Here is a 27,605-nt window from a genome sequence, read left to right on the forward strand (position 1 = left end):
CCGATTTTTACGCGACGCAGGCCCCATAGAAGTGAATGGGAAGCGTGAAATTCGCATAGCATCCGCAAGCAAGTGCGGATGTGGTGCGATTTTCACGCACGGTTGCTAGGAGACGATCGGGATGGAGACCCGATCATTATTATTTTCCCTTATAATAATAGCATTCTGAATACAGAATGCATAGTAAAACAGCGCTGGAGGGGTTAAAAAATAAAATAAAAATTTAACTCACCTTAGTCCACTTGATCGCGAAGCCCGCATCTCCTTGTGTCTCCTTTGTTGAATAGGACCTGGGGTGAGCATTAAATACAGGTAAAGGACCTTTGATGACGTCACTCCGGTCATCACATGGTATGTCACATGATCTTTTACCATGGTGATTCACCATGGTAAAAGACCATGTGATGACCAGAGTGACGTCATCAAAGGTCCTTTACCTGTTTTTAATGCTCACCCCAGGTCCTATTCAACAAAGGAGACACAAGGAGATGCCGGGCTTCGCGATCAAGTGGACTAAGGTTAGTTAAATTATTTTTTATTTATTTTTTAACCCCTCCAGCGCTGTTTTACTATGCATTCTGTATTCAGAATGCATAAAGGAATGCATGTTATAAAGGAAAATAATACAATCTTCAGAACATCAATCCCAAGCCCGAACTTCTGTGAAGAAGTTCGGGTTTGGGTATCAAACATGCGCGATTTTTCTCACGCGAGTGCAAAACGCATGACAATGTTTTGCACTCGCGTGGAAAAGTCGCGCATTTTCCCGCAACGCACCCGCCTCTTATCCGGGCAAAAAAAACTGACGCCCGTGTGAAAGAGGCCTAAAGGTTTTTTGTTTTGTTTTTTTCTCCACCAGTAATAGGTAAACTGAAGGGGGGGGGGGGAGGCTAGGTTAGTCAAAAAGCAAAAAAACATAAAAATCATGGGAAAAAAATTGTCATCCATCTTGATAAAAAAAAATCTGCCTGTCTGTCTATCTATCTACCTACTACTACTATACTGTCTGTTTACTGTACTTATATTTCTTGCTTTTGTTCTCTTTTATGAGATCAATATGTGATAGATAGATAAATAGATAGATATGTATGCGAATTTTAATGCGAATATCGCCAATACGAGAATTCGCGAAGATTTAGAATATAGTGCTATATATTAGTATTCGTGAATATTCTAGATTTTTTTTCATCAGTAACCTCCCTTCTTGCTTGTGGGCCAATGAGAAGGCTGCAATGTCTTTGTCTGAGCTTAGCAACATCCCTAGCAACCAATAGGAAAGCTGCCTACCCCTTACTATATAGGAAACTCCCCAGCAGCCATTTTCTGCAGTTTTATCGAGTTCTGAGAGAGAGAGCAGTGACATTGCTGTGCTCTGTGCTTTCCTGTGTCATTACATTAGATAGTTAGTTAGCTCATATATATAATACAGACAGTTAGTGGGAGATAGTCAGTGTAGGTTATATCCTGATATAGTGTAGCTGACCCTACATACATACATGCTACAGACATAGTGCTGTGATGTCACAAGTTCACAACAATACTTAATGCACCAATCAGCCAAAATATGTGCATCATTAATTGCTGATTTGCGCCATCGTGAATATATTGGAGCACTCTATCTGCATATAAAGCTATTGTAATGTTCTGCCAACCATTTTCTCCAGTCTCAGGAAACGTCTAGCAGCTTGAAAAATGTAGCAACAGTGACCCACATCTGTATTGCACGCGCAATACGCGCATATTACATTGCCGATTTTCGCAATCAAGAAAATAATCATGAATTCTCGAATTCATGAATATATGATGAATATTTGCCCAAATATTCGCAAAATATCGCAAATTCGTCACTAGAAATAAATACTAGTGAAATATATGAAAGATATAAACTAGACAGATAGATAGATAGATAGATAGATGATAGATATGAGATAGATAGATAGATAGATAGATAGATAGATAAATAGATAGATAGATAGATGATAGATAGATAGATAGATGATAGATAGATAGATAGATAGATAGATAGATAGATAGATAGATGATAGATAGATTGATAGATAGATAGATAGATAGATGATAGATATGAGATAGATAGATAGATAGATAGATAGATAGATAGATAGATATGAGATAGATAATAGATAGATAGATAATAGATAGATAGATAGTTATGAGATAGATAGATAGATAGATAGATAGATAGATAATAGATAGATATGAGATAGATAGATAGATAGATAGATAGATAATAGATAGATAGATAGTTATGAGATAGATAGATAGATAGATAGATAGATAGATAGATAGATAGATATGAGATAGATAGATAGATAGATAGATATGAGATAGATAGATAGATATGAGATAGATAGATATGAGATAGATAAGAGATAGATAGATAGATAGATAGATAGATAGATAGATATTAGATAGATAGATAGATAGATAGATAGATAGATATTAGATAGATAGATAGATATGAGATAGATAGATAATAGATAGATAGATAGATAGATAGATAGTTATGAGAGAGATAGATAGATAGATAGATGATAGATAGATAAGAGATAGATAGATAGATAGATAGATAGATAGATAGATAGATAGATATGAGAGAGATAATAGATAGATAGATAGATAATAGGTTGATAGATATGAAATATCTGATAGATAAAAGATCATTTTCACACTCAAGGTTGACCAAGCAAAATTATTCTATTCAACATTTTGAATCCTTTTGAGATGACAATACCTGTGTGTAATTTTCCACTGATCAAACATTATATTACAAATAATAGGCAACAAATCTTAAACTTTATAATAATAAAAGACTGCATGACATGAAGTACAACACCTTATGAGGAAATAATCTGCTCTCGGAGCCACACTGACGACACTAATTATACATCATTATTGTTAATATGACCCAGTTGCAGATGATAATTGCTCTACCACCCAGGGATTACGGCTTCAGAAGAGCGGCGCTTGCACACGCTGATCTCTGACACACATCAGAGCGGTGAAAGAAGCTTTAGTCAGTTTCCAAGCGCAGCAAATTGGGGTGACAGTTCTTTTCTTATGGCCGGGAAGCTGCCTTGTGATCTTACGACGCAGCCTATCGCATATGGTACAGCTTCACTGGTATATTTGTATTTAAAATGAATCTAATTTCAGGGTATTACGCACTGTAATTACAGCAATTTCACAGAAAATAAAGCGATCTTCGGCTGGGTGTTGGCTTCCCCGAAAAGTGTGCTGCCTAATAACGGGACCATTAAAGCTTAAATGGAGCATGTTCAAGAAAAGGAACAGTGCTGTACCTGTTTCTACAGATGGTGCGGAGTATGAGACCTCATGCACACGGCCGTAGTTTTGGTCCGCATCTGAGCTGCAGTTTTTGCGGCTTGAAAGTGGACCCATTCACTTCAATGGGCCGCAAAAGATGTGGACAGCACTCCGTGTGTGCCAAAAAAATATAACCCGCCCTATTCATGTCCGTTTTGCGGACAAAAATAGGCAGTTATATCAATGGCTGTCCCTGCCGTTCTGCAAATTGCGGAATGCACACGGACACCTTCCGTTTTTTGCGGTTCCGCAATTTGCGGACCGCAAAACACACAATGATCAGTGTGCATGTAGCCCTCGAGTGATTATGATCAGAGGCACTAGATATAAGACTTCATAGAACATGGTCTAACTAACGGGAAGATCTGCAGAAAAGTCTATGAACCTGTACCTGAAGGGAAACAAAAAAGTCACTGGGGTGTATAATATTGATGGTCTATCGTCAGGATAGGTCATCAGTATCAGATCAGAGGAGGTCCGACTCCCATCACCTACCCCCACCGATCAGTTTAAGGGAGGCCACAAGGCTCCGGTGAGCGCCACAGCCCCCTTACACCCTACCAAACACAGCACCATACATTGTATAGTGGCTGTGCTCGGTATTGCAGCTCAGCCCTATTCAATTCAATAAGACTGAGCTGCGCCTCGGTCGTGTGACCAATGATCGTGACGTCACATGGCCTAAGAAGAGGCTGCGGTGTTCTGGACTCTTCAAACAGCTGATCAATAGGAGATAGTTCTCCAATAGGAAAATCTTGGAAATCCCCTTTAGACTGGCAGTTCTTAGGCCAGTCTTTATAACAAGCAGCTATTGGGGAGTGCCGTGCATAGAATATTAAATGCACACCCTCCCCTACCTTGCTAGATATCTATCTATCTATCGCATATCTATTCTATCACATATCTATCTATCTATCTATCCTCTATCTATCTATCTCATATCTATCCATCTATCTATCCATCTATCTCATATCTATCTATCTCATATCTATCTATCTCTCTATCTATTATCTATCTATTATCTATCCTCTATCTATCTCATATCTGTCTATCTTCTATCTATCTGTCTCATATCTATCTATCTATCTATCTCATATCTATCCATCTATCTATCCATCTATCTCATATCTATCTATCTCATATCTATCTATCTATCTATTATCTATCTATTATCTATCTATCTATCTCATATCTATCTTCTATCTATCTGTCTCATATCTATCTATCTATCTATCTAATATCTATCTATTATCTATCTATCTCATATCTATCTATCTATCTATCTATCTGTCTATCTAATATCTATCTATCTGTCTCATATCTATCTATCTATCTATCTAATATCTATCTATTATCTATCTATCTCATATCTATCTATCTCATATCTATCTATCTATCTATCTATCTATCTGTCTCATATCTCTCTATCTATCTATTTATCTATCTATCTCATATCAATCTATCTATCTGTCTCATATCTATCTATCTCATATCGATTTATCTATCTATCTATCTATCTATCTATCTATCTATCTCAGGGATGGCCAACCTGGGGCTCTTCAGTTGTTGTAAAACTACAACTCCCATCATGCCCTGCTGTAGGCTATCTGTAGGCAGTCTGGGCATGCTGGGAGTTGTAGTTTTGCAACAGCTGGAGAGCTGCAGCTTGGCCATCCCTGATCTATCTAATATCTATATCTATATATCTATATATATATATATATATATATATATATATTCTATCTATCTATCTCTGCCCTTGATTTACATTTTCTAAGATATTTTTTAAGTCGTTCACTAAAGACACACATACATATTATCAAGGAAATTGCTTCATAAAACACCACCTCATAGTTTGTAGTCATTCACCGCTGTTGCAGCCATTATCCTGCAAGATTGTGAGAAAACTTAACAAGCTGTCAACAAATGTCTGCCAACATTTACTGTGAATGAATTCTTTGATGTTGCTGCGCCACATAATAGGTGAATGTGCACAGATCTCACAGGGCTCCATAGGAAAAATACATTTTTAAAAATGTTTAATTACACACATTACCCAACTTTTATGTTGAAAAAAAAGTGGAAGAGATGCTTCATAAATATGATGCTCTTTCTGGACAGCGTATTGCCCAATGCAATGAACAACAAACAACTGTCACGGATATATTGATTAATCTCACCATGCAGCTCCTGCTTTCCCTGAGTAATTGACAAAACTGTCTGCCTGCAGCCACCACTAGAGGGGAGCTCAGTGTATAGGAATGTATGCAGTTATCGCTGATCTAAATGGAGTGTGTAAAATTTGCACTGAGTTCCTCTACTGGTGGCTGCTGGAAAACCCTGTGAATTCCTGATGAAAACAGAAGTAGTAGTTCAGTGCTAGACCCCCTCCTCCATCCTTCCCAGGGACCCATAGCAGTCAAGTAGTCCAACTCTATGTGCATGGCAGAATTTTGAGAGAATTGTGACCACAAAAGAAAGGATTGCTGCACATATAGTAGGCTAAATATGTCTGATTTGTATGCAGTATATAGTAATAACAATTTAAGGAGCCAGAGGACTACCTGAATTCTACTTCTCCATGGTGGTAGTCCAGTCTTTAAAATAGACTCTAAAGGCTTATGCACATGGAAGAGCCTAGTGCATATAGCATATATTGCCTGTGCACAGCCAGGTGCTGGGTGCTGGGGGGTTGGTGTCAACAAGCCACATTTCTTTGTCCAGGGTATTCAGATACACGGATGAGGGAAACAAACTGAACCTTTGCCCCTGGAGAAGGAAAACCTTCAACAACTTCCATGCATACAGGGTTCTTTGGGCTTCTTATGTACCTCCATACATATTGTTTAGCAACTGATGGAGCAAGATAAAAAAATTTCAGTCACTGTCATTTTTTCTGCCAGCCCTGACCTTGGCTTTTCCACTGACCATGATTCTCCTAATCCTCCTAGTGCCACACACCTCTGTCCCTTGACCAGTCTGTGTCTGGTGTCACTGAATGGAGAGTACTTCAAAATCTAGCTGCCTGGTGGTTCCCCTGCAGCAAAGACCAGATTAACATATATATATATAGGAGTAAAAGGGTGAAAACCAGACGGCCACTTAGATAACGTCCTTAGGAGTAATCCTAAACCAAATTACATGGAAAATATTCTAATATAATCCAGAGCCTTATTAAAACATAACCTTTAATAAGTTAGATTTAAAAAGCTCCATGGCTCTAAAGCTCATTCGGCCAGGTATAAGGTGGGAAGTTCTCCCACACATGTGTTTTCTACCGTTTGCTTCATTGGCCATACTTTGTTTTAAATGTTTCTCTGGGAACGTCCTGACTAAGAAACATAGAAACATAGAAACATAGAATGTGTCGGCAGATAAGAACCATTTGGCCCATCTAGTCTGCCCAATATATCTGAATCCTATGAATAGTCCCTGGCCCTATCTTATATGAAGGATAGCCTTATGCCTATCCCATGCATGCTTAAACTCCTTCACTGTATTTGCAGCTACCACTTCTGCAGGAAGGCTATTCCATGCATCCACTACTCTCTCAGTAAAGTAATACTTCCTTATATTACTTTTACCCCTCTAATTTAAAACTGTGTCCTCTTGTGGTAGTTTTTCTTCTTTTAAATATGCTCTCCTCCTTTACCGAGTTGATTCCCTTTATGTATTTAAAAGTTTCTATCATATCCCCTCGGTCTCTTCTTTCTTCCAAGCTATACATATTAAGGTCTTTTAACCTTTCCTGGTAAGTTTTATCCTGCAATCCATGGACCAGTTTAGTAGCTCTTCTCTGAACTCTCTCTAGAGTATCTATATCCTTCTGGAGATATGGCCTCCAGTACTGCGCACAATACTCCAAGTGAGGTCTCACCAGTGATCTGTACAGCGGCATAAGCACTTCACTCTGTCTACTGCTTATACCTCTCCCTATACATCCAAGCATTCTGCTGGCATTTCGTGCTGCTTTATTACATTGTCTTCCCACCTTTAAGTCTTCTGAAATAATTACTCCTAAATCCCTTTCCTCAGATACTGAGGTCAGGACTGTGTCAAATATTCTATATTCTGCCCTTGGGTTTTTACGCCCCAGGTGCATTATCTTGCACTTATCCACATTAAATTTCAGTTGCCAGAGTTCTGACCATTCTTCTAGTTTTCCTAAATCCTTTTCCATTTGGCGTTTCCCTCCAGGAACATCAACCCTGTTACATATCTTTGTGTCATCAGCAAAAAGACAAACCTTACCATCGAGGCCTTTTGCAATATCACTTATGAAGATATTAAACAAAATTGGTCCCAGTACAGATCCCTGTGGAATCCCACTGGTAACATGACCTTGTTTTGAATGTTCTCCATTGACTACAACCCTCTGTTGTCTGTCCCTCAGCCACTGCCTAATCCACTCAACAATATGGGAGTCCATGCTCAATGACTGCAGTTTATTGATAAGTCTTCTATGTGGGACAGTGTCAAAAGCCTTACTAAAATCTAGATATGCGATGTCTACTGCACCTCCACCGTCTATTATTTTAGTCACCCAGTCAAAAAAATCTATAAGATTTGTTTGACATGATCTCCCTGAAGTAAACCCATGCTGTTTGACAAAGTGCAGTATGCGTAAGTCGCCTTGCCGAGGACGCCACAGAGCTTTTTAAAACAAACGTATTATTAGTGTTGATCACGAATATGCGAATATAGGTACTTCGAAAATTCGCTTATTTTTCGAATATAGTTATATATATTCGTAATTTCGAATATTCCAATTTTTTCCCTTTTTTTTTTTTTTATCAGTGCACATAATCCCTCCCTGCTTCTAGCTTGTGGGCCAATAAGAAGGCTGCAATATACTTGACTTTAGGAGTAGTATTGTTTGCGAATTTTGCTCTATATTCGTTTTTTTAAAATATTCGCTATATTGCTATATATTCTTGTTTTAGAATATTACAAATATTCGAAAAACTAAGCTATAGCAATATAGCGAATATTCGAAAAAAATCGAATATAGAGCAAATTAGCTAATATTAGTGCTATAATCTTCTTTGTCTAATAGTTGAAAGTTGAAAAATTCGCAATAAAAAATTTGAATCCGAAAATTCGAATTCCGAAAATTTGCATATTACGCAATCACTACCTTGCCGTTTTTCCGAGTAAAAAAATCGCGAATTTTCGAATTTACGAATATTCTACAAAATATTCACGAAAATATTGAGATCCAATGCTGGCCAAACAGTGCACTATTAGTGCACCACTTTACATGTCACTCCCCTCCAACATGGAAAATACATGAGGGCAGCCATCTGACAAAGGCAGACACAGACAGGCTTTTCTAATACCAAATGGTTAGGGACAACACAGAATTGCATGGTGGGCTGCATGTGGACCTTCAGGCCACAGGTCATGCACCCCTTATATATGTTTCAAAGTAGGGCTTCTCAAATTTTTGTACTGAGGATCCCATCAGCTACAACAAGAGGATGTCAGGGCATCACTAAGGGTTGAAATCCTTTCCCAAATTAAAACCTTCCATTAAAATGAGAAAAAAAAAGAGGCTTGCTATGTCTGGTTCAGCCAAAGAATGGCCTGTGTAGCATATGGTAACTTTTGACGGTTACAGCAGTACAATAGTCAAAGTTCATGTTTTTCTAATATATTTTTTCATGGTTTTCTTTTTAGAGCCAATTCTGTCACATGGAATCCACACAAAATGATGGGAGTTCCACTACAGTGCTCAGCACTTTTGGTTAGAGAAGAGGTAAGACTTCATAACTCCTATGACAAAATACATCATAGGACCACATGATGTGATTTTATTTTAATACCTTATTTGTATTGAGAAGATAATAATCCACCGTATAGAAAAAGCTCAATAACCAATTTATCATCCAATCGTGTGATATAGTGTACATTTCAGGCTTCTTCTCCCAGTAGAACTTTAAAATTGATGGTAGGAGATACAGCCAAGAGAGCGGGTATCCTAGGCAATTGGATCGTCTACTCTTCTGACTGTGTCTCCCGTCAAAATTTTCAAACTTCTGGAGGAAAATGTAGTTTCAGTCAGAACTGGAGGTATTCTCTAATAAGTAAGTACCCTTTAACTGCCAACTGAGGCACCTTTTCCATAATATTCAGAGACCAACTATCTTTTTACCGCTAAAGGAGGATCGGAGCATGGCACAAGGAAGAGAGGAAACATTTACTCATATAGAGACAAATGTACGTGCTATAGTTACTCCCAGTGGTTAGACCCAACACTAACTGAGCATTAATTGCCTTATCCTACAGATAGGCCAACAATGTAAGAATCCTGGAGATTTTTCCAAGATCTTATTCAACCATTCGAAGAGGGCTCTGAGACTTCTTCACTGTGAAAACTGCATGTCATCTAGATTGTAGCGATGGTACAGTGTACCAAAACTGCCCATCCCAATCACTTGCCGCTTACCAAGCACAGCGCCATACATTGTATTGTGTCAGTATTGCAGCTCAGCCCCATTCACAGCTCAGCTACGTGACAGACGAACGTGACATCACTGGCCTAACAAGAGGCCAAGGCGCTCACAGGAGCACTACAACCTCTTCAAACAACTGATCAGCGGGAGTGCCAGGTGTCGGACCTCTGCCAATTTGATATTGATCACCTATCCCGAGGATTGGTCATCAACATAAAACTCTTAGTCAACCCCTTTAATGCTCCGTTGAACCCCAAAAATAAACCTAGAGACTTTTCTTTAGGCAAACAATAGGATGCTATTACAATGGCATAGGGCAATCAGTAAGTTCTCTAGCTAGTCCTCAGTACTATTGTATTAATATTGAGCCTACCAAAAGGCTCTGTTCACACTGGCCTTATTGGTTTCCAATGGCGTTATTCTTGCTATCAAACATACTAGAACGCTGGTGAAAATATGGCAGACTTATAACTGAAATTGGATCTATTTAAAGACCTATCCATGGCTGCCATGGCTTTGTTATAAGCACTATTGTGAAGAGAATTTCCAGAAATATTTGTTTTTTAGTAAGATAGAGATATTTGATGTAAAAGTACTGTATGTAAAAGTACTGTAAATGCTGACTCTTCCTTCAGAAGGTCTGCAATTTGAATAGTCCATTCTTAGAATTTCTAAAGTATTAAAATATGTCAAATCATAATAGTTTTCTGCACTGGCTGCTCATACAATTTTAAATATATTACATTTACATATTTTAGAAAAATGGTGACTGTATAACACATCTGTAAAGATACCACACGTATAAAAATCCTTACACACATAATTTTTTAACTCAAGTGGTTTACCCATCATTAGAAGTAATGCGATCATGGTTCCTTCGTTCTTTGGCTTGATGGTGGAGCCAAAGGTCGGACACCCACTAAATAATTTTTCAAGAATTTCATACCGTTTTGTGTATACCTCTCCTTTGCAGACCTATATGTCTGCATGGCTACTGAATACAAACAATTTCTGCTTAGTTCTTGCTGTCCCCTGCTTTTTGCTAATGTACATTTGGTAGAATAACAAGAAGTAGGGAATTTTTGAAAGCAGCCTTATATGCCTTAAAATGGACCTTTCATGGGTCCAGACATTATGAAATAAGTAGGGGTTTGTGTAGGGCATAATTCATGGATGTAATATTGCTTACTAGTGTGTCTTACTGGCGCTTCGTTTCCCCGCTGTGGCCCCCGTTCACTTTGTCCGCCTGATATGCTAATGAATAGCATTGGTACAGGGAGGAGGAGACTGTTTGTCAATGGGAGTCTCCTTCTCCCTGGCTGTAGCGCCGTCTAACCGCAGCGGAGAGAGTCACAGCCAGGAAGAAGGAGACTCCCATTGAGAAACAGGGAAGTCTCCTCCTCCCTGTACCGATGCTATCATTAGCATATCAGACGGGCAAAGTGAACGGGGGCCACAGCGGGGGAACGGAGCTGCCGGACAGACACAATAGTAAACAATATTACATCCATGAATTATGCCCTACACAAACCCCTACTTATTTCATAATGTCTAAACCCATGAAATGTCCTCTTTAAACATAACTGTATACCAAGTTTTGCAAACATTTCTGTTTTGCAAACATTTCTAACAGGGTATATTTTTTTCAATGAGTGTATATCCTTTAAGAGTAAATATTTTACAGAAATATGCTTTAGCTGAGCAGTAATTATAATAAAAATGGTAATACTGTTTGAGGAGCACTTATGTGCCACTTCAGTTACTTCTGGAACCAGCACTTTAGTGGAAGTTGTGGAACCGACTAAGGGGTTATGGGCATTCAACCACTGTCCTAATGCTCGAATGGTCAGTCTGCCCTTGCTGTGTGATTCCTGTGAATATCCATTATATTCATTATTATCCTTCTGCTCTCTACAGGGAATAATGCAAAACTGCAATCAGATGCATGCATCCTACCTCTTCCAGCAAGATAAACAATATGACCTGTCCTATGACACTGGGGACAAGGCCCTGCAATGTGGACGTCATGTAGACATTTTTAAACTTTGGTTGATGTGGAGAGCTAAGGTAAAGGCTGTTAAAACATTGTAACATTAACTTTTTTAATACTTTATACTTCTTTAATTCTATAACATAATATTTTTTTATTCATTTCGTAAGTCTGTGTTTTTATCCAGAGTCAATATCTGTTATGCTATATTTTATGTATTAATGAGATTATTGCTCAATGCATACAGTATTTACCACCCAGTGTGTTTGGAATTTTAGATGCCCGTGTGTTTAGCAGCTGTTTCCTCCTTTGATGACCAATCTGGAAATTATAGACTTTAACCTGTACCGGACACATGACGCACCGGTACGGCATGTTGTCCCGATACTTAAGGACGTCATGTATAGTTCCGATCACCGCCGCCCGGCGGTGATCGGAACCCGGTGCCTGCTCAAATCATTGAGCAGGCACGTTTGCTAAATGCGCCAGGGGGTCCTGTGACCCCCCCGTGTCAGAGATCGCCACAAACCGCAGGTCTATTCAGACCTGCGGTTTGCGGCTTTAACATGCGGTTGCGGGCGGCAGTGCCATCGGGTCCCCGTGGGGCTGTAGGGGGGACCCGATGGCATGGAAGGCATTGCAATGCCTTCCTGAGGCATAGGCGCTGCCTTCCTGTGATGCAGCCTGTGAGATCCAGCCCTCTGGATCTCACAGGCAGGAAGCTGTATGAGTAATACACACTGTATTACTCATACAGCCAATGCATTCCAATACAGAAGTATTGGAATGCATTGTAAAGGATTAGACACCCAAAAGTTGAAGTCCCAAAGTGGGACAAAAAGTAAAGTAAAAAAAAGGTGAAAAAATAAAGTTTTCCCCCCAAAAAATTAAAAGTTTCAAGTAAAAATAAACAAAAACGTCATTTTCACCAAATAAAGTAAAAAACAAATTGGTAAAAAATAGGGGGGGGGGGGGAAGTATACATATTAGGTGTCGCCGCGTCCGTATCGACCAGCTCTATAAATATATCACATGACCTAACCCCTCAGATGAACACCGTAAAAAATAAAAAATAAAAACTGTGCTAAATAAACCATTGTTTGTCACCTTACATCACAAAAAAATTATGGCTCTCAGACTATGGAAACACTAAAACATGATTTTTTTTGTTTCAAAATTGAAATCATTGTGTAAAACTTAAATAAAAAAAGTATACATATTAGGTATTGCAGCGTCCGTAATAACTTGCTCTATAAAAATATCACATGACCTAACCCCTCAGGTGAATACCGTAAAAAAAATAAAAATAAAAACGGTGTAAAAAAAGCCATTTTTTGTCACCTTACATCACAAAAAATGTAATGGCAAGTGATCAAAAAGTCACACGCACCCCAAAATAGTGCCAATCAAACCGTCATCTCATTCCGCAAAAATCATACCCTACCCAAGATAATCGCCTAAAAACTGAAAAAATTATGGCTATCACACAATGAAAACACTAAAACATGATTTTTTTTTTGTGTTTCTGTAAACTACAGAATCAGAGCCATAAATATTGAGTTTTGTTTGGCTGTTAACCCTTGCTTTGTAACTGGAAAAAAAAATATTAAAATGGAAAATCTGCCAAAACAGTGAAATTTGGAAATTGTATCTCTATTTTCCATTAATTCTTGTGGAACACCTAAAGGGTTAACAAAGTTTGTAAAATCAGTTTTGAATACCTTGAGGGGTGTAGTTTCTAGAATGGGGTCACTTTTTTGGAGTTTCTACTCTAGGGGTGCATTAGGGGGGCTTCAAATGGGACATGGTGTCAAAAAAACTGTCCAGCAAAATCTGTCTTCCAATAACCGTATGGCATTCCTTTTCTTCTGCGCCCTTCCGTGTGCCCTTACAGCGGTTTATGACCACATATGGGGTGTTTCTGTAAACTACAGAATAAGAGCCATAAATATTGAGTTTTGTTTGGCTGTTAACCCTTGCTTTGTAACTGGAAAAAATTATTAAAATGGAAAATCTGCCAAAAAAGTGAAATTTGGAAATTGTATCTCTATTTTCCATTAATTCTTGTGGAACACCTAAAGGGTTAACAAAGTTTGTAAAATCAGTTTTGAATACCCTGAGGGGTGTAGTTTTTCGAATTGGGTCATTTCTTTGGAGTTTACACTCTAGGGGTGCATCAGGGGGGCTTCAAATGGGACATGGTGTCAAAAAATCAGTCCAGAAAAATCTGCCTTCCAAAAACCGTATGGCATTCCTTTCCTTCTGCGCCCTGCCGTGTGCCCGTACAGCGGTTTACGACCACATAAGGGGTGTTTCTGTAAACTACAGCATCAGAACCATAAATATTAAGTTTTGTTTGGCTGTTAACCCTTGCTTTGTAACTGGAAAACAATTATTAAAATGGAAAATCTGCCCAAAAAGTGAAATTTTAAAATTGTATCTCAATTTTCCATTAATTCTTGTGGAACACCTAAAGGGTTAACAAAGTTTGTAAAATCAGTTTTGAATACCTTGAGGGGTGTAGTTTATAGAATGGGGTCACTTTTTTAGAGTTTCTACTCTAGGGGTGCATCAGGGGGGCTTCAAATGGGACATGGTGTCAAAAAACCAGTCCAGCAAAATCTGCCTTCCAAAAACCGTATGGCCTTCCTTTCCTTCTGCGCCCTGCCGTGTGCCCGTACAGCGGTTTACGACCACATATGGGGTGTTTCTGTAAACTACAGAATCAGAGCCATAAATATTGAGTTTTGTTTGGCTGTTAACCCTTGCTTTGTAACTGGAAAAAAAATATTAAAATGGAAAATCTGCCAAAAAAGTGAAATTATGAAATTGTATCTCTATTTTCTATTAATTATTGCAGAACACCTAGAGGGTTAACAAAGTTTGTAAAATCAGTTTTGAATACCTTGAGGGGTTTAGTTTCTAGAATGGGGTCATTTTTGGGTGGTTTTTATTATGTAAGCCTCGCAAAGTGACTTCAGACCTGAACTGGTCCTTGAAAAGTGGGTTTTTGAAAATTTTTGTAAAATTTCAAGATTTGCTTCTAAACTTCTAAGCCTTGTAACATCCCCAAAAAATAAAATGTCATTCCCAAAATGATCCAAACATGAAGTAGACATATGGGGAATGTAAAGTCATACCTATTTTTGTAGGTATTACTATGTATTATAGAAGTAGAGAAATTAAAACTTGGAAATTTGCTAATTTTTCAAAAATTTTGGCAAATTTATCAAATAAAAATGTATTTATTTTTATTCCATTTTACCAGTGTCATGAAGTACAATATGTGACAGAAAAACTATCTCAGAATGGCCTGGATAAGTCAAAGCATTTTAAAGTTATCACCTCTCAAAGTGACACTGGTCAGATTTGGCCTGGTCCTTAAGGTGAAATATGGCTGTGTCCTTAAGAAGTTAAAAAAAAAAAATTCACAAGGTGCTATCATATAGAGTACCATCAGACTCAAAGATTTTAAATGAAGTTGTAGGACACATGCTCGATGTAACAACACTGGTTGGACACAAGACGGCTAAATTGGACCTCAACTATAGCAATCTCTTTCTCGGGTACTAACAGTGTCTCCCAATGCTCATTTATTATTAATTACAGTAGGAACTAGAGTAGGACCAAATTACGCAACAATTGGACAGTCAAATGAATAAGAAATGTAATCACAACACTAGTCAGTAACATAAAAAAAAGAAATTCACCAATAGAACATTGGAACAGGACAGTGATGGTAGCCAAATGACAGAGCAATCAGATGATGGTGATCTTATGGTGAACAGATGTTTGAACAAACAGACAATAACCGACCCAAAGGCCGAATGCACACAGCCGTGGTCCGTGGTATGCCGGGCTGGATTCCTGTTCAGAGCAGGAGCGCACGGCGTCATTGGTTGCTATGACGTTGTGCGCTTCATGCCGCCGCTGATGTACAGTAATACACTCGTATAGTGTATTACTGTACAGCAGCGGCGGCATGAAGCGCACGGCGTCATAGCAACCAATGACGTCGTGCACTCCTGCTCTGAACAGGAATCCATCCCGGCATACCACGGACCGCTCTCGGCCGCGGAACACGGCCGTGTGCATTCGGCCTAACTCAGACTTTCCCTGAATATTACTCTAGATGTATCCCTGCATGCTGGCTCCCAACAACAGGCACCGCTGACCCTCACAATCCCTAAATTTATCCTTAATGGAAATCCTAATCTGCCAAAACTGACACTAACATTGTTACCAGGGGGAGCTATAACCCAGAAACAAGAAACCCAAACAAAGAAGACCTGAACCCCAGCAACCAGTCAAAAACCAGGAAAATGGAGCACAAGATGCTAGAAGTGGAACTAGAGCAAACCACTGGAATTGAACACCATTGCACTGGGAATACAAACTAGACTAGAACAAGACTAGACTAGACTGCTACAAATAGAATATTATTGGATTTAACACATAGATCATGTCTATGGCATAGTAACATAGTAACATAGTTTATAAGGCCAAAAAAAGAAATCTGTCCATCCAGTTCAGCCTGTTATACTGCAAGTTGATACAGAGGAAGGCAAAAACAAAACTGTGAGGTAGAAGCCAATTTTCCTAACTTAAGGGGGAAAAAAATCCTTCCCTTACGTCCTACCAGCAGCACAGATGGGGTTAACTGCCCCCCGTGGACTGGTAGGACCGGCGGAATTTTAATGAGCCCAAAGATTAAACCAATAAAAGAACTCCAGCTCCCTTAAAGGGAGGGGTTCATCCCCCAGCCCACCGTGTTTTTTTTTGTCCACCGGACAGGTGGACTGGCGAGTTTTTTCCCCTGGTTTATTTTTAGACAGGGGTTTTGGGACGCTATCAGGCTGACTTAGTTTTCTCAGTCCCTCTTTTACTTATCTGCGTGCGCTTATATTGCGCTCTTGTAGCATGTTTTTTCCGTGCTCGCAGGTCCTCCCACTCCCCTGCGTTAGCCGGCAGCGCTCCTGTTGCTGGGCGCCGCCATGACCGGAAGTGACGCGGCCCTTGCCTCGGCGTCACTTCCGGTTTCCTCGGCGTCGGCCGGCCGGGGTTATTCCGGCCGTTCTTTTCCTTTTCTAAAATGCGCAGCAGGGATGAGTGATATGTGGGGACATTTCCTTAGGCTTAGGCCTTTTTATTCCCCCTTTTTTTCCAAAGGGAGTTTGTTTTGTAGCTGTGCTTAGGGGGAGGTTTTTAGCTTGGACTTTGCCACTCCCCTGGGCGGAGCTATCCTATTTAAGCTCCCTGATTCCCTCAGTCGGTCTCTGGTTGCGCTGCTTTAACAAGCTAGCTCCAGAGTCTCCTGATTTGTGAGACATTGCCTTCAGACTGCTCTTTCTCTTTGCTCAGCTATCTTGTTCTCTCCTCTGGTTCGTGCTTAAAACACTGGAGGGGTTTTTCTTATTTCCATTTAGTGATGCTTTAAATTCCTCTCCTTTTTGTTCCCTTTTTTTAGCTATGGCCTCTCCCAGAGAGCCCGATCAGCTTCGGAAATCAGCCACCAAGAGGAGACACCTGGCTTGCTACGACTGCAATACGCCTCTTGAGGACAGCTGCCCATTTTCTAGATGCAACAGCTGTCGTTCCGCCACTGCTACCGAGCCTTCCATGCAGGATATGTACCAGTGGGCTAAGACTTATGTCGACGACTCCATTAAAGGGGTCGTAAGTCTCCTTAATGAGAGACTACCTGTTCCCTCCCAAACACCAATGGAGGTGCCCGCCCCCACCGATAGGCCTATGCCCCTTTCTGTGGGGTCATCTTCCTCGGATGAGGAAGAGACGTCTTCTGGTTTCTTTCCACCGGAAAAGACCCAGAAGCTTCTAAGGTCCATCAGGTCGGGGGACCATGATGTTGACGTAGGGGAGTCTTCCGATCCCGCCTGCCGGACCCAGCGGGTCTTTAAGGCAGATGAGACCCTTCTCTCCGTGATGCGCACGGAGTGGAAAAAGCCTGAGAAAGGCCCAGTCCTTACTAGGAAGTTTAAAGGGACTCTGTCACCACTTTCTAACCCCCACTTTTTTAACTATCGTTTTATTCATGGTGCCCTTCTGATTACAGTTGTCATCTTATATGTTAGATCTGCGGTGCCGTTTAGGTACAAAATCGATTTATATCACCTGTCAATCAGCTAGATAAGGTGCCCAGGGCGTTCCTCTCCTCTTGAATCTGCCGCCTGCCGCCGCCGCCGTTGGTGCCCAGCTCCTCCCCCGGTCTCGTCAGCGCTGCCTCAAACAACACAGATCCGCCTCCGGCTCTCCCTCAATGCCCCCTCCTTTTTTTCGGAAATCTCGCGTGTGCGCACAGGCCTGCGCCCGTGCGTACGCATCCTTTTCTCGCGCATGCGCATAACGCGAACTTAGAGCGATGATGCCGAAAGGATGCGTACGCACGGGCGAGATTTCCGAAAAAAAGGAGGGGGCATTGAGGGAGAGCCGGAGGCGGATCAGTGTTGTTTGAGGCAGCGCTGACGAGACCGGGGGAGGAGCTGGGCACCAACGGCGGCGGCGGCAGGCGGCAGATTCAAGAGGAGAGGAACGCCCTGGGCACCTTATCTAGCTGATTGACAGGTGATATAAATCGATTTTTTACCTAAACGGCACCGCAGATCTAACATATAAGATGACAACTGTAATCAGAAGGGCACCATGAATAAAACGATAGTTAAAAAAGTGGGGGTTAGAAAGTGGTGACAGAGTCCCTTTAAGCTTATGTTTCCTATGGCTATACCCTTAGTGGAATCATGGGGTTCCATTCCTAAGGTGGACATGGCGATTGCCAAGTTGTCCAGGCGCACTCTGGTTCCTGCAGACGATGGGTCTAGCCTGCAGGACCCTCTAGATAGGAGGGCAGAGTGCACCCTCAGGAGAGGTTACTCAGCGGCCGCAGCCTCGGCCTCGACTTCTATTGCTGCCACAGAGGTCTCCTCCTTCCTCAGAACCAAGCTGAACCAGATTCAGACTGATGTTGACCGGAGTGTCTCTCGGGACGATATTCTTGCTGCCTTCAAGTCCGTCAACTTAGCGGTGGATTTCCTCTGTGACACAGCCCAACTCCAATTAAAATTGGCGGCCAAGACCATGGCTTTGGTGTCTGCCGCCAGGAGACCTCTGTGGCTCAAGCCTTGGAATGCGGATAACGCATCCAAATATAACCTCTGTGGGCTCCCCTTTGAACCAAGCCGTCTTTTCGGTTCTGAGCTAGACACTATTATGGAGGGTCTATCAGACAAAAAGGGGAAGAGCCTTCCCCAGCAGTCCTTTCGAGGCAGGGGAAGACAAGCCCGCGGAGGTCGACCAGGACAGCAGGGACGTAAGGATTGGGGGGGACCGCCTAGAAAATTTTCCAGGCGTTCCCGCAAACCCAGGGAGGCAAAGCCCTCCTGACTATGAGCCTCTCAGAGGCTCTTGGATAAACCCTGCTGTCCCTACCGTTACGCCTCTCGATTATCCCGTACCCCTCCCCCACCTCCCTGTGGGGGGGCGTCTTTTCTTTTTCAGTCACGTGTGGGCCCAGGAAATTCGGGACCCCTGGGTCCAAAATATAGTAACCGCCGGCTATCTAATAGACCTTATTTCCCCCCCCCCCCCCAGGAAGATTCATTGCTACACGCAGTTTTTTGCCAACCAGGCAGAGGGTCTTGGAAGCCTATATCCAAGACTACCTTTCCAAGGGAGCCCTGGAGGAGGTACCGGCAGGGGAGAGGGGTCTAGGGATTTATTCCCCGGTATTTCTGGTACCCAAAAAGACGGGAGATCTTCGGATGATTATAGATCTGAGATTTCTCAATCGTTTCATAAAGAGGAACAGGTTCCGCATGGAAACCATAAGGTCAGTCAGCCACCTCCTCAACCCTGGGGATGTGATGGCTACTCTGGACCTCAAAGACGCTTACCTCCACATCCCGATCCATCCTTCCTCCCGGAAGTTTCTCAGGATCGCGGTCCAGATATCAGGTGTGTGCAAACATTTCCAGTTTGCCGCCCTTCCCTTCGGAATCTCGTCTGCCCCCCTGATCTTCACCAAGGTGGTAGTATCGGTAGTGGCAGCATTGAGACTCCAAGGTCTGACCATTGTCCCTTACCTGGACGACTGGCTTCTTCTAGCCTCTTCAGTCCCTCTACTTTCCCACCAACTTCATGTCGCAATATCCTTTCTGCTCCGCCTAGGCTGGATGGTCAACTGGTCGAATTCGAACGTGAGCCCTTCGACTTCTATCCACTATTTAGGATTCATAGTCGACTCTTTACAGATGTCCCTCCGGTTGACACCAGAAAGAAGAATGCGTATTCAGGACCTAGCAAGGTTCCTTTACGTACCACGACGGGTCTCCATACGGACCCTCATGAGGATGGTGGGGCTCATGTCAGCGGCTGCGGATGCAGTCCCTTGGGCTTTATGGCACCTCCGACCTCTTCAATCGGAGGTCTTAAGCAAGTGGAACGGCAGCCCCAGGGGGCTAGATTCCCTGTGCTCCCTATCCAATCAATCCCGGAATTCCCTCAGATGGTGGTTTCATCTACCAGAAGGGAGGTCTATGACCCAAACAGCTTGGCTCATATTGACCACGGACGCGTCCCTTGTAGGCTGGGGCGCTCATCTAGACGGGTCCCCAGTTCGGGGGTCCTGGTCTCCTCAGGAGCGGCATCTTTCCTCAAATCTCCGCGAGATGCGTGCTATCCGGCTAGCCCTCCTTCACTTCGCCCCTCAGATTCGGGGCAAAGCAGTGAAAGTCCAGTCAGACAACATGACTGCCGTGCTTTATATAAACAAGCAGGGGGGCACAAGATCCGTACCCCTTCTTTTAGAGATTGGGGTAATTCTTCGGTGGGCAGAGCTGAACCTATCCCATCTATCCGCCACTCACATCAAAGGCTCCCTCAATGTCATCGCGGACCGCCTAAGTCGCGGCCTACCGACCATGGAATGGTCATTACATCCGGAGATCTTCAAACAATTAGTCCTCAGGTGGGGGATGCCAGAGGTGGATCTCATGGCAACCAAGTTCAACGCCAAGGTACAGAGGTTCTGTTCCCTTTACAGGGAGGACAACCCCCTGGCGATAGATGCTCTGACAATACCGTGGAGGTTCAGGCTGGCGTACATCTTCCCTCCTTTTTCCATGATCCCGAGGGTATTGATGAAAATCCGTCAGGATCAGGCCTCGGTAATAGCCATCATACCGTTCTGGCCCAGGAGATCCTGGTTTACCCAGCTCATTCAGATGAGTCGGGGACAATATTGGAGACTCCCCCCGGAGCAGACCCTGGTGTCGTGGGACACGCATCTCTGCCCAGATCTGCACAGATTCAACCTGACAGCCTGGAGGTTGACCAGTCCCTTCCCAGAGTGGAAGGGCTCTCTGAGTCGGTCCTGAGAACTTTATCGCATTCCAGAGCAGAGTCTACCAGAAAGGCCTACTCTCGGATTATGAGGATCTTCGCCTCTTGGTGTAGCTCCAACCAGGTGGCGTCTGCAGATCCGCCCCTCGCAGCGATCTTACAGTTCCTCCAGGATGGGATAGACAGAGGTCTCTCCCCTTCTACCCTGAAGGTCCAAGTTTTTGCCATCTCGGCCTGTCTTAACAGACCATATTCTCGGGACCCGCTCATCAAGCGCTTCCTTAAAGGAGCGGAAAGATTGAAGCCTACAATACTGAGACCCGTTCCTCAATGGGATTTGTCAGTTGTTCTTAAGGGGCTAGCATCTCCCCCCTTTGAACCCTTGGAGGAGGCAAGTTTTAAACTTTTAACTCTTAAGATGGCTTTTCTTCTGGCCATAACTTCGGCCAAAAGAGTTTCGGAGCTTCAAGCTTTCTCCGCATCTTACCCTTATACCATGTTTCTACAAGACAGGGTCCTTCTGAAATTTCTACCTTACTTTAGACCTAAGGTTTCTACCTTCCAAAATATTAATCAGGTAGTCTCTCTACCTGTATTGCTCTCTGCCTCCTCCTCTGATGCTCCAGTTCGACATCCACTGGACATAACTAGATGCCTTCAGATCTATATGGATAGATCTAAAGAGTTCAGGATGGATGAAAATCTCTTTATCCTGTTTGCCGGTAAGTCAAAAGGCCGTAAAGCGTCTAAAACGACTATTAGTCGCTGGGTTAAGGAGGCCATTAGGGAAGCCTTTATTTCCCAAGCCTTAGATCCTCCGGAGTTTGTGAGGGCCCATTCTACAAGGGCCGTAGCTACCTCTGTTGCGGAAAGAAATCTTCTCCCCCTAGAGTTGATCTGTAAGGCAGCCTCCTGGAGCTCTGAGTCTACCTTCATCTCCCATTATAGGATCGATGCTAGGATATCGGAGTTCTCGGCCTTTGGGCAGACAGTCCTTACTTCTGCCGAGCATGAGGACCCTCCCTAGGGGATTCTTCTTGCTATCTCCCCATCTGTGCTGCTGGTAGGACGTAAGGGAATCGTTAATTTCTAACGATAATTTGTTTTCCCTTAGTCCTAACAGCAGCACACAAATTTCCCGCCCTAAAGTACTTTTTTTTTTTCTTGTAACCTACACGGTCGGCTGGGGGATGAACCCCTCCCTTTAAGGGAGCTGGAGTTCTTTTATTGGTTTAATCTTTGGGCTCATTAAAATTCCGCCGGTCCTACCAGTCCACGGGGGGCAGTTAACCCCATCTGTGCTGCTGTTAGGACTAAGGGAAAACAAATTATCGTTAGAAATTAACGATTCCCGACTCCAATCAGGCAATCAGAATAACTCCCTGGATCTCCCTCTCTAGTAACTATTGCCTGTAATATTATTACACTCCAGAAATACAACCAGTCCCCTCTTGAACTTTTTTAGTGAATTCACCATCACCACCTCCTCAGGCAGAGAGTTCCATAGTCTCACTGCTCTTGCCATAAATAATCCTCTTCTATGTTTGTGTACAAACCTTCTTTCCTCCAGACGCAGAGGATGTCCCCTCGTCACAGTCACAGTCCTGGTGATAAATAGATGATGGGATAGATCTCTGTACTGCCCCCTGATATATTTATACATAGTAATTAGATCTCCCCTCAGTCGACTTTTTTCTAAAGTAAATAACCCTAATGTTGATAATCTTTCAGGGTACCGTAGTCCCCCCATTCCAGTTATTACTTTAGTTGCCCTCCTTTGAACCCTCTCCAGCTTTGCTATGTCTGCCTTGTTCATAGGAGCCCAGAGCTGTACACAGTACTCCATGTGTGGTCTGACTAGTGATTTGTAAAATGGCAGGACTATGTTCTCATTATGGGCATCTATGCCCCTTTTGATGCAACCCATTATCTTATTGACCTTGGTAGCAGCTGCCTGACACTGGTTGTTCACAAAAATTCCTAGGTCCTTTTCCATGTCAGCGTTACCCAGTGTTTTACCATTTAGTATGTACAGGTGACTTGCATTATTCCTTCCCATGTGCATAACCTTACATTTGCCAGTGTTAAACCTCATCTGCCACTTATCTGCCCAAGCCTCCAATCTATCCAGATCCCTCTGTAGCAGTATACTGTCCTCTTCCGTGTTAATTACTTTACACAGTTTAGTGTCATCTGCAAAAATTGATATTTTACTATGCAAGCCTTCTACAAGATCATTAATAAATATATTGAAGAGAATAGGGCCCAATACTGACCCCTGAGGTACCCCACTAGTGACAGTGACCCAATCTGAGTGTGTACCGTTAATAACCACCCTCTGTTTTCTATCCCTCAGCCAGTTACTTACCCACATACAGAGATTTTCTCCCAGACCAAGCATTCTCATTTTATATACTAACCTTTCATGTGGTACAGTGTCAAATGCTTTGGAGAAGTCCAGATATACGACATCCATTGATTTGCCGCTGTCAAGTCTAGAACTTACCTCCTCATAGAAACTGATTCGTTTGACATGACCGATCCCTTATGAAGCCATGTTGATATGGCGTTATTTGCTTATTTTCATCGAGGTCCTCCAAGATAGCATCTCTTAGAAAACCGTACCACACTATAAAGTACATTTTTTATATTGTGAGCATAAAAGAAAATAAACCTAGGGATCAGAGATGTAATTTTATAATATATGAGTGTGTTAGGCCATTTTCACAAGTGAGTGTTTGGTCAGTGATTTCCATTGGTGATCACATGAGCCAAAACTGAATACAGATTAAAAATACAGAACAGATGCAAATTAAAGATGAGCAAAATTAATTTCGGGTCTAATTTGTCAAACTTTTTGAAAAGTTTGATTCGGAACCAACACAAACATGCTCTAATTAGCTTTAAAATTAGTATTTAATACCCACCTGCCTCCAACTATTCATTTATTTATTTTTTTAAAGCCTCAGCAAACAAATGTCAGCATAGAAAGGGAGAAAAATATTAAAAACTCTTCACGTTGCTAGTATTGTATGCAAGGCAACATGGCTCCCGGTTTCTATGAAGAATCTATGCAAATTCACATGTCTTAATTCTGCTGATATTATACAGGGTATCCTCTTCTTTTCCATTTTGTCAGGCAAGATCATTTGCATAACTTTGGGTTTCTGGGAAAGATATTTAAATGAGTTTTTCTTCCAATAAAGAAAAGAATGATGATCTTATCGCATGCTAGCTGAACAGAAACATGGAAATTTACATATATTCTATCTAGAAAGCCGAGAGCAGTGCTGCCTGGCATACAATACTCATCATGGTTATTTTTTCATCTCCCTAATGATAAACAGCACCACGAAGAGTAGCCACCAAGGTTATTTCAGACTTTTTGGTTCTTCGTTTTTTTTTTTTTTAGACCAGATGATTTACATATCTCATTTACAAAAGTTTAGTTTTGGGTGAGATGTTCTTATTCTCCTGTCCTTGAGGATGGAGAGTTGGTTTGCACATGTCACTTTCATTTAAATGTTATGTGTGAGGGAATTATTCTGTCTTTCCTCATTTCTATACTTTTACTTACTTAAAGGGAACCTGTCACCTGGATTTTGTGTATAGGGCTGAGGTCATGGGTTGCTAGATGGCAGCTAGCACATCTGCAATATCCAGTCCCCATAGCTCTGTGTGCTTTTATTGTGTAAAAAAACTGATTTGATACATATGCAAATTAACCTGAGATGAGTCCTGTCCCTGACTCATCTCACGTACAGGACTCATCTCAGGGTAATTTGCATATGTATCAAATCTTTTTTTTTACACAATAAAAGCACACAGAGCTATGGGGACTGGATATTGCAGATGTGCTAGCTGCCATCTAGCAACCCATGTCCTCAGCTCTATACACAAAATCCCGGTGACAGGTTCCCTTTAATAATCACAAAAAAATTCAGAATGAATTCTGAATTGAAATCACTCATCCTCAGTGCAATTCTTTTCAATATACCTTATTGATGTACAATCCCTACTCCTAATTTTGGCTTACAATCACTGACTTTTCCCCCAACCAGAAATAATGGATCCAAGACTGAAATTACAAAAAAAAAGATGAAAAATAAGCACAATGGATGATCAAAATAGAGGATCCATTTTCATTTATTATTTTTTTTTGGGGGGGTGGAGGGTGTTGTTTTTTTTATGTTTTTCTGGTGGATCAGAAGAATGGAAAACTAAACAGTGATGTGAACCTACCCTGAGTAAGTCACTAAATAGCAGGACGATAAGTATATTTCAAAAGGAACAGCAGCACTTTTAATATTATGAATCTGAAAGTTGTACATCATTTTTCAATCTTATTTCTTTTCCAGGGAACAACAGGATTTGAGGTTCAGATTGATAAATGCTTAGAACTGGCAGAATATCTGTATAATAAAATAAAGAATCGGGAAGGCTATGAACTGGTCATTGAAGGAAAGGTATGTTCCAACAAATTGTATGTCACATTATTATCACTATAATGGGCCAGTTATGCATACAGTATGTGTATGTCTAAATATATATATATATATATATATATATATATTAAAGCATTAAACATCTGCATTGTCTTAGTTCCAGTGTGTCCCATATGTATACTGTCAGGCTATGGGGTTAGAGGGAATATTTGTTTATGGGAATGTTGTCAATTAAAGGAAAGTAGAAGTATTTCCTTGGGGAAATTGAAGTTTTTGTTCTCATGTTAGACAAAAAAATATGGTGATGAAATACAGAATGAAAATGTGGCCAGTAATAAAAACTGCAGTAGAAAGTTTTGAGGGGATTGTCCTGGATATTCTTAGGATAAGGGCTCATGCACACGACCGCATGTATTCTGCGGTCCACAAAACACTATACAATACAATGCCTGTCCTTGTCCGCAAAATGGACAAGAATAGGACATGTGGACATACGGAAACGGAGTGCACACTGACTCATTTCCGTTTTTTTCGGACCTACTGAAGTGAATGGTTCCACATATGCCACAAGAATTATTTAATATTTGCTAAGAGTTAGACATTTACTTTAACTAAGGCTACTTTCACACTAGCGTTTTGGGTGAATCCCTCAAGGATCAGCAAAAACGCATCTGTTACAATAATACAACCGCATGCATCCTGAACGGACCTGTTTGTATTATCTGTAACATAGCCAAGACGGATCCGTCATAAACTCTATTGAAAGTCAATGGGAGACGGATCCGTTTTCTATTGTGCCAGATTGTGTCAGAGAAAACTGATCCGTCCCCATTGACTTACATTGTGTGCCAGGACGGATCCGTTTGGCTCAGTTTCATCAAGCAGACAGCAAAACGCTGCAGGCAGCCTTTTGGTGTCCGGCTCCAGAGCGGAATGGTGACTGATCGGAGGCAAACTGATGCATTCTGAGCGGATCCTTTTCCATTCAGAATGCATTAAAGGAAAAACTGATCCATTTTGGACCGCTTGTGAGAGCCCTGAACGGATCTCAGAAACGGAAAGCCAAAACGCGAGTGTGAAAGTAGCCTAATACATTAAACAAACAGTACATGATAATGTCTTAACCATTTAAAGTATATGTTTGCCTTTACAACCAATAGTATCGTACAGCTGCAATGCATCTAAAAAATCTACTATCTACTATTTTGTCAACAGCTCTTATACAAACAAACCCTGTGGAGTCTTAGCCTTTAGTTTTTTTCCTTTCCATCTGCCCATTTCTTTTTACTAACCATTTACAGTACAGACCAAATGTTTGGACAAAGAGTTTTCTTTATTTTCATGACTATTAATATTGTAGATTCACCCTGAAGGCATCAAAACTATGAATTATCACATGTGGAATTATATACATAACAAAAAAGTGTGAAACAACTGAAAATATGTCATATTCTAGGTTCTTCAAAGTAGCCACCTTTTGCTTTGATTACTGCTTTGCACACTCTTGGCATTCTCTTGATGAGCTTCAAGAGGTAGTCACCTGAAATGGTCTTCCAACAGTCTTGAAGGAGTTCCCAGAGATGCTTAGCTCTTGTTGGCCCTTTTGCCTTCACTCTGCGGTCCAGCTCACCCCAAACCATCTCGATTGGGTTCAGGTCCGGTGACTGTGGAGGCCAGGTCATCTGGCGCAGCACCCCATCACTCTCCTTCATGGTCAAATAGCCCTTACACTGCCTGGAGGTGTGTTTGGGGTCATTGTCCTGTTGAAAAATAAATGATGGTCCAACTAAACGCAAACTGGATGGAATAGCATGCCGCTGCAAGATGCTGTGGTAGCCAAGGCAGGCTATTATAGCTAAATGATAAAGTACATAGAGAATATACTATATTGGACTGAAGTATTCAGGTTAAGTTGCTTTGTTGGCAGTTTGCAATAAATAAGTGGGTTTTGGGTTGCAGTTTGGGCACTCGGCCTTTAAAAGGTTCGCCATCACTGACCTAGAATATGACATATTT

General features: G+C 41.6%; 1 protein-coding gene across 1 annotated transcript in view; it reads left to right on the forward strand.

The window, feature by feature from the left end:
* Positions 1-27,605, forward strand: part of GAD2 (glutamate decarboxylase 2) — a 114,306-nt gene that overhangs the window by 68,190 nt on the left and 18,511 nt on the right. The window contains exons 8-10 of the mRNA XM_044295574.1: positions 9,025-9,103; positions 11,718-11,867; positions 25,503-25,610. Coding sequence (XP_044151509.1) covers positions 9,025-9,103; positions 11,718-11,867; positions 25,503-25,610 — 337 coding nt within the window. The remainder of the gene's footprint in view (positions 1-9,024; positions 9,104-11,717; positions 11,868-25,502; positions 25,611-27,605) is intronic.

Source organism: Bufo gargarizans, chromosome 5, assembly GCF_014858855.1.
Source record: "Bufo gargarizans isolate SCDJY-AF-19 chromosome 5, ASM1485885v1, whole genome shotgun sequence".
NCBI classification, from domain to species: Eukaryota; Metazoa; Chordata; class Amphibia; order Anura; family Bufonidae; genus Bufo; species Bufo gargarizans.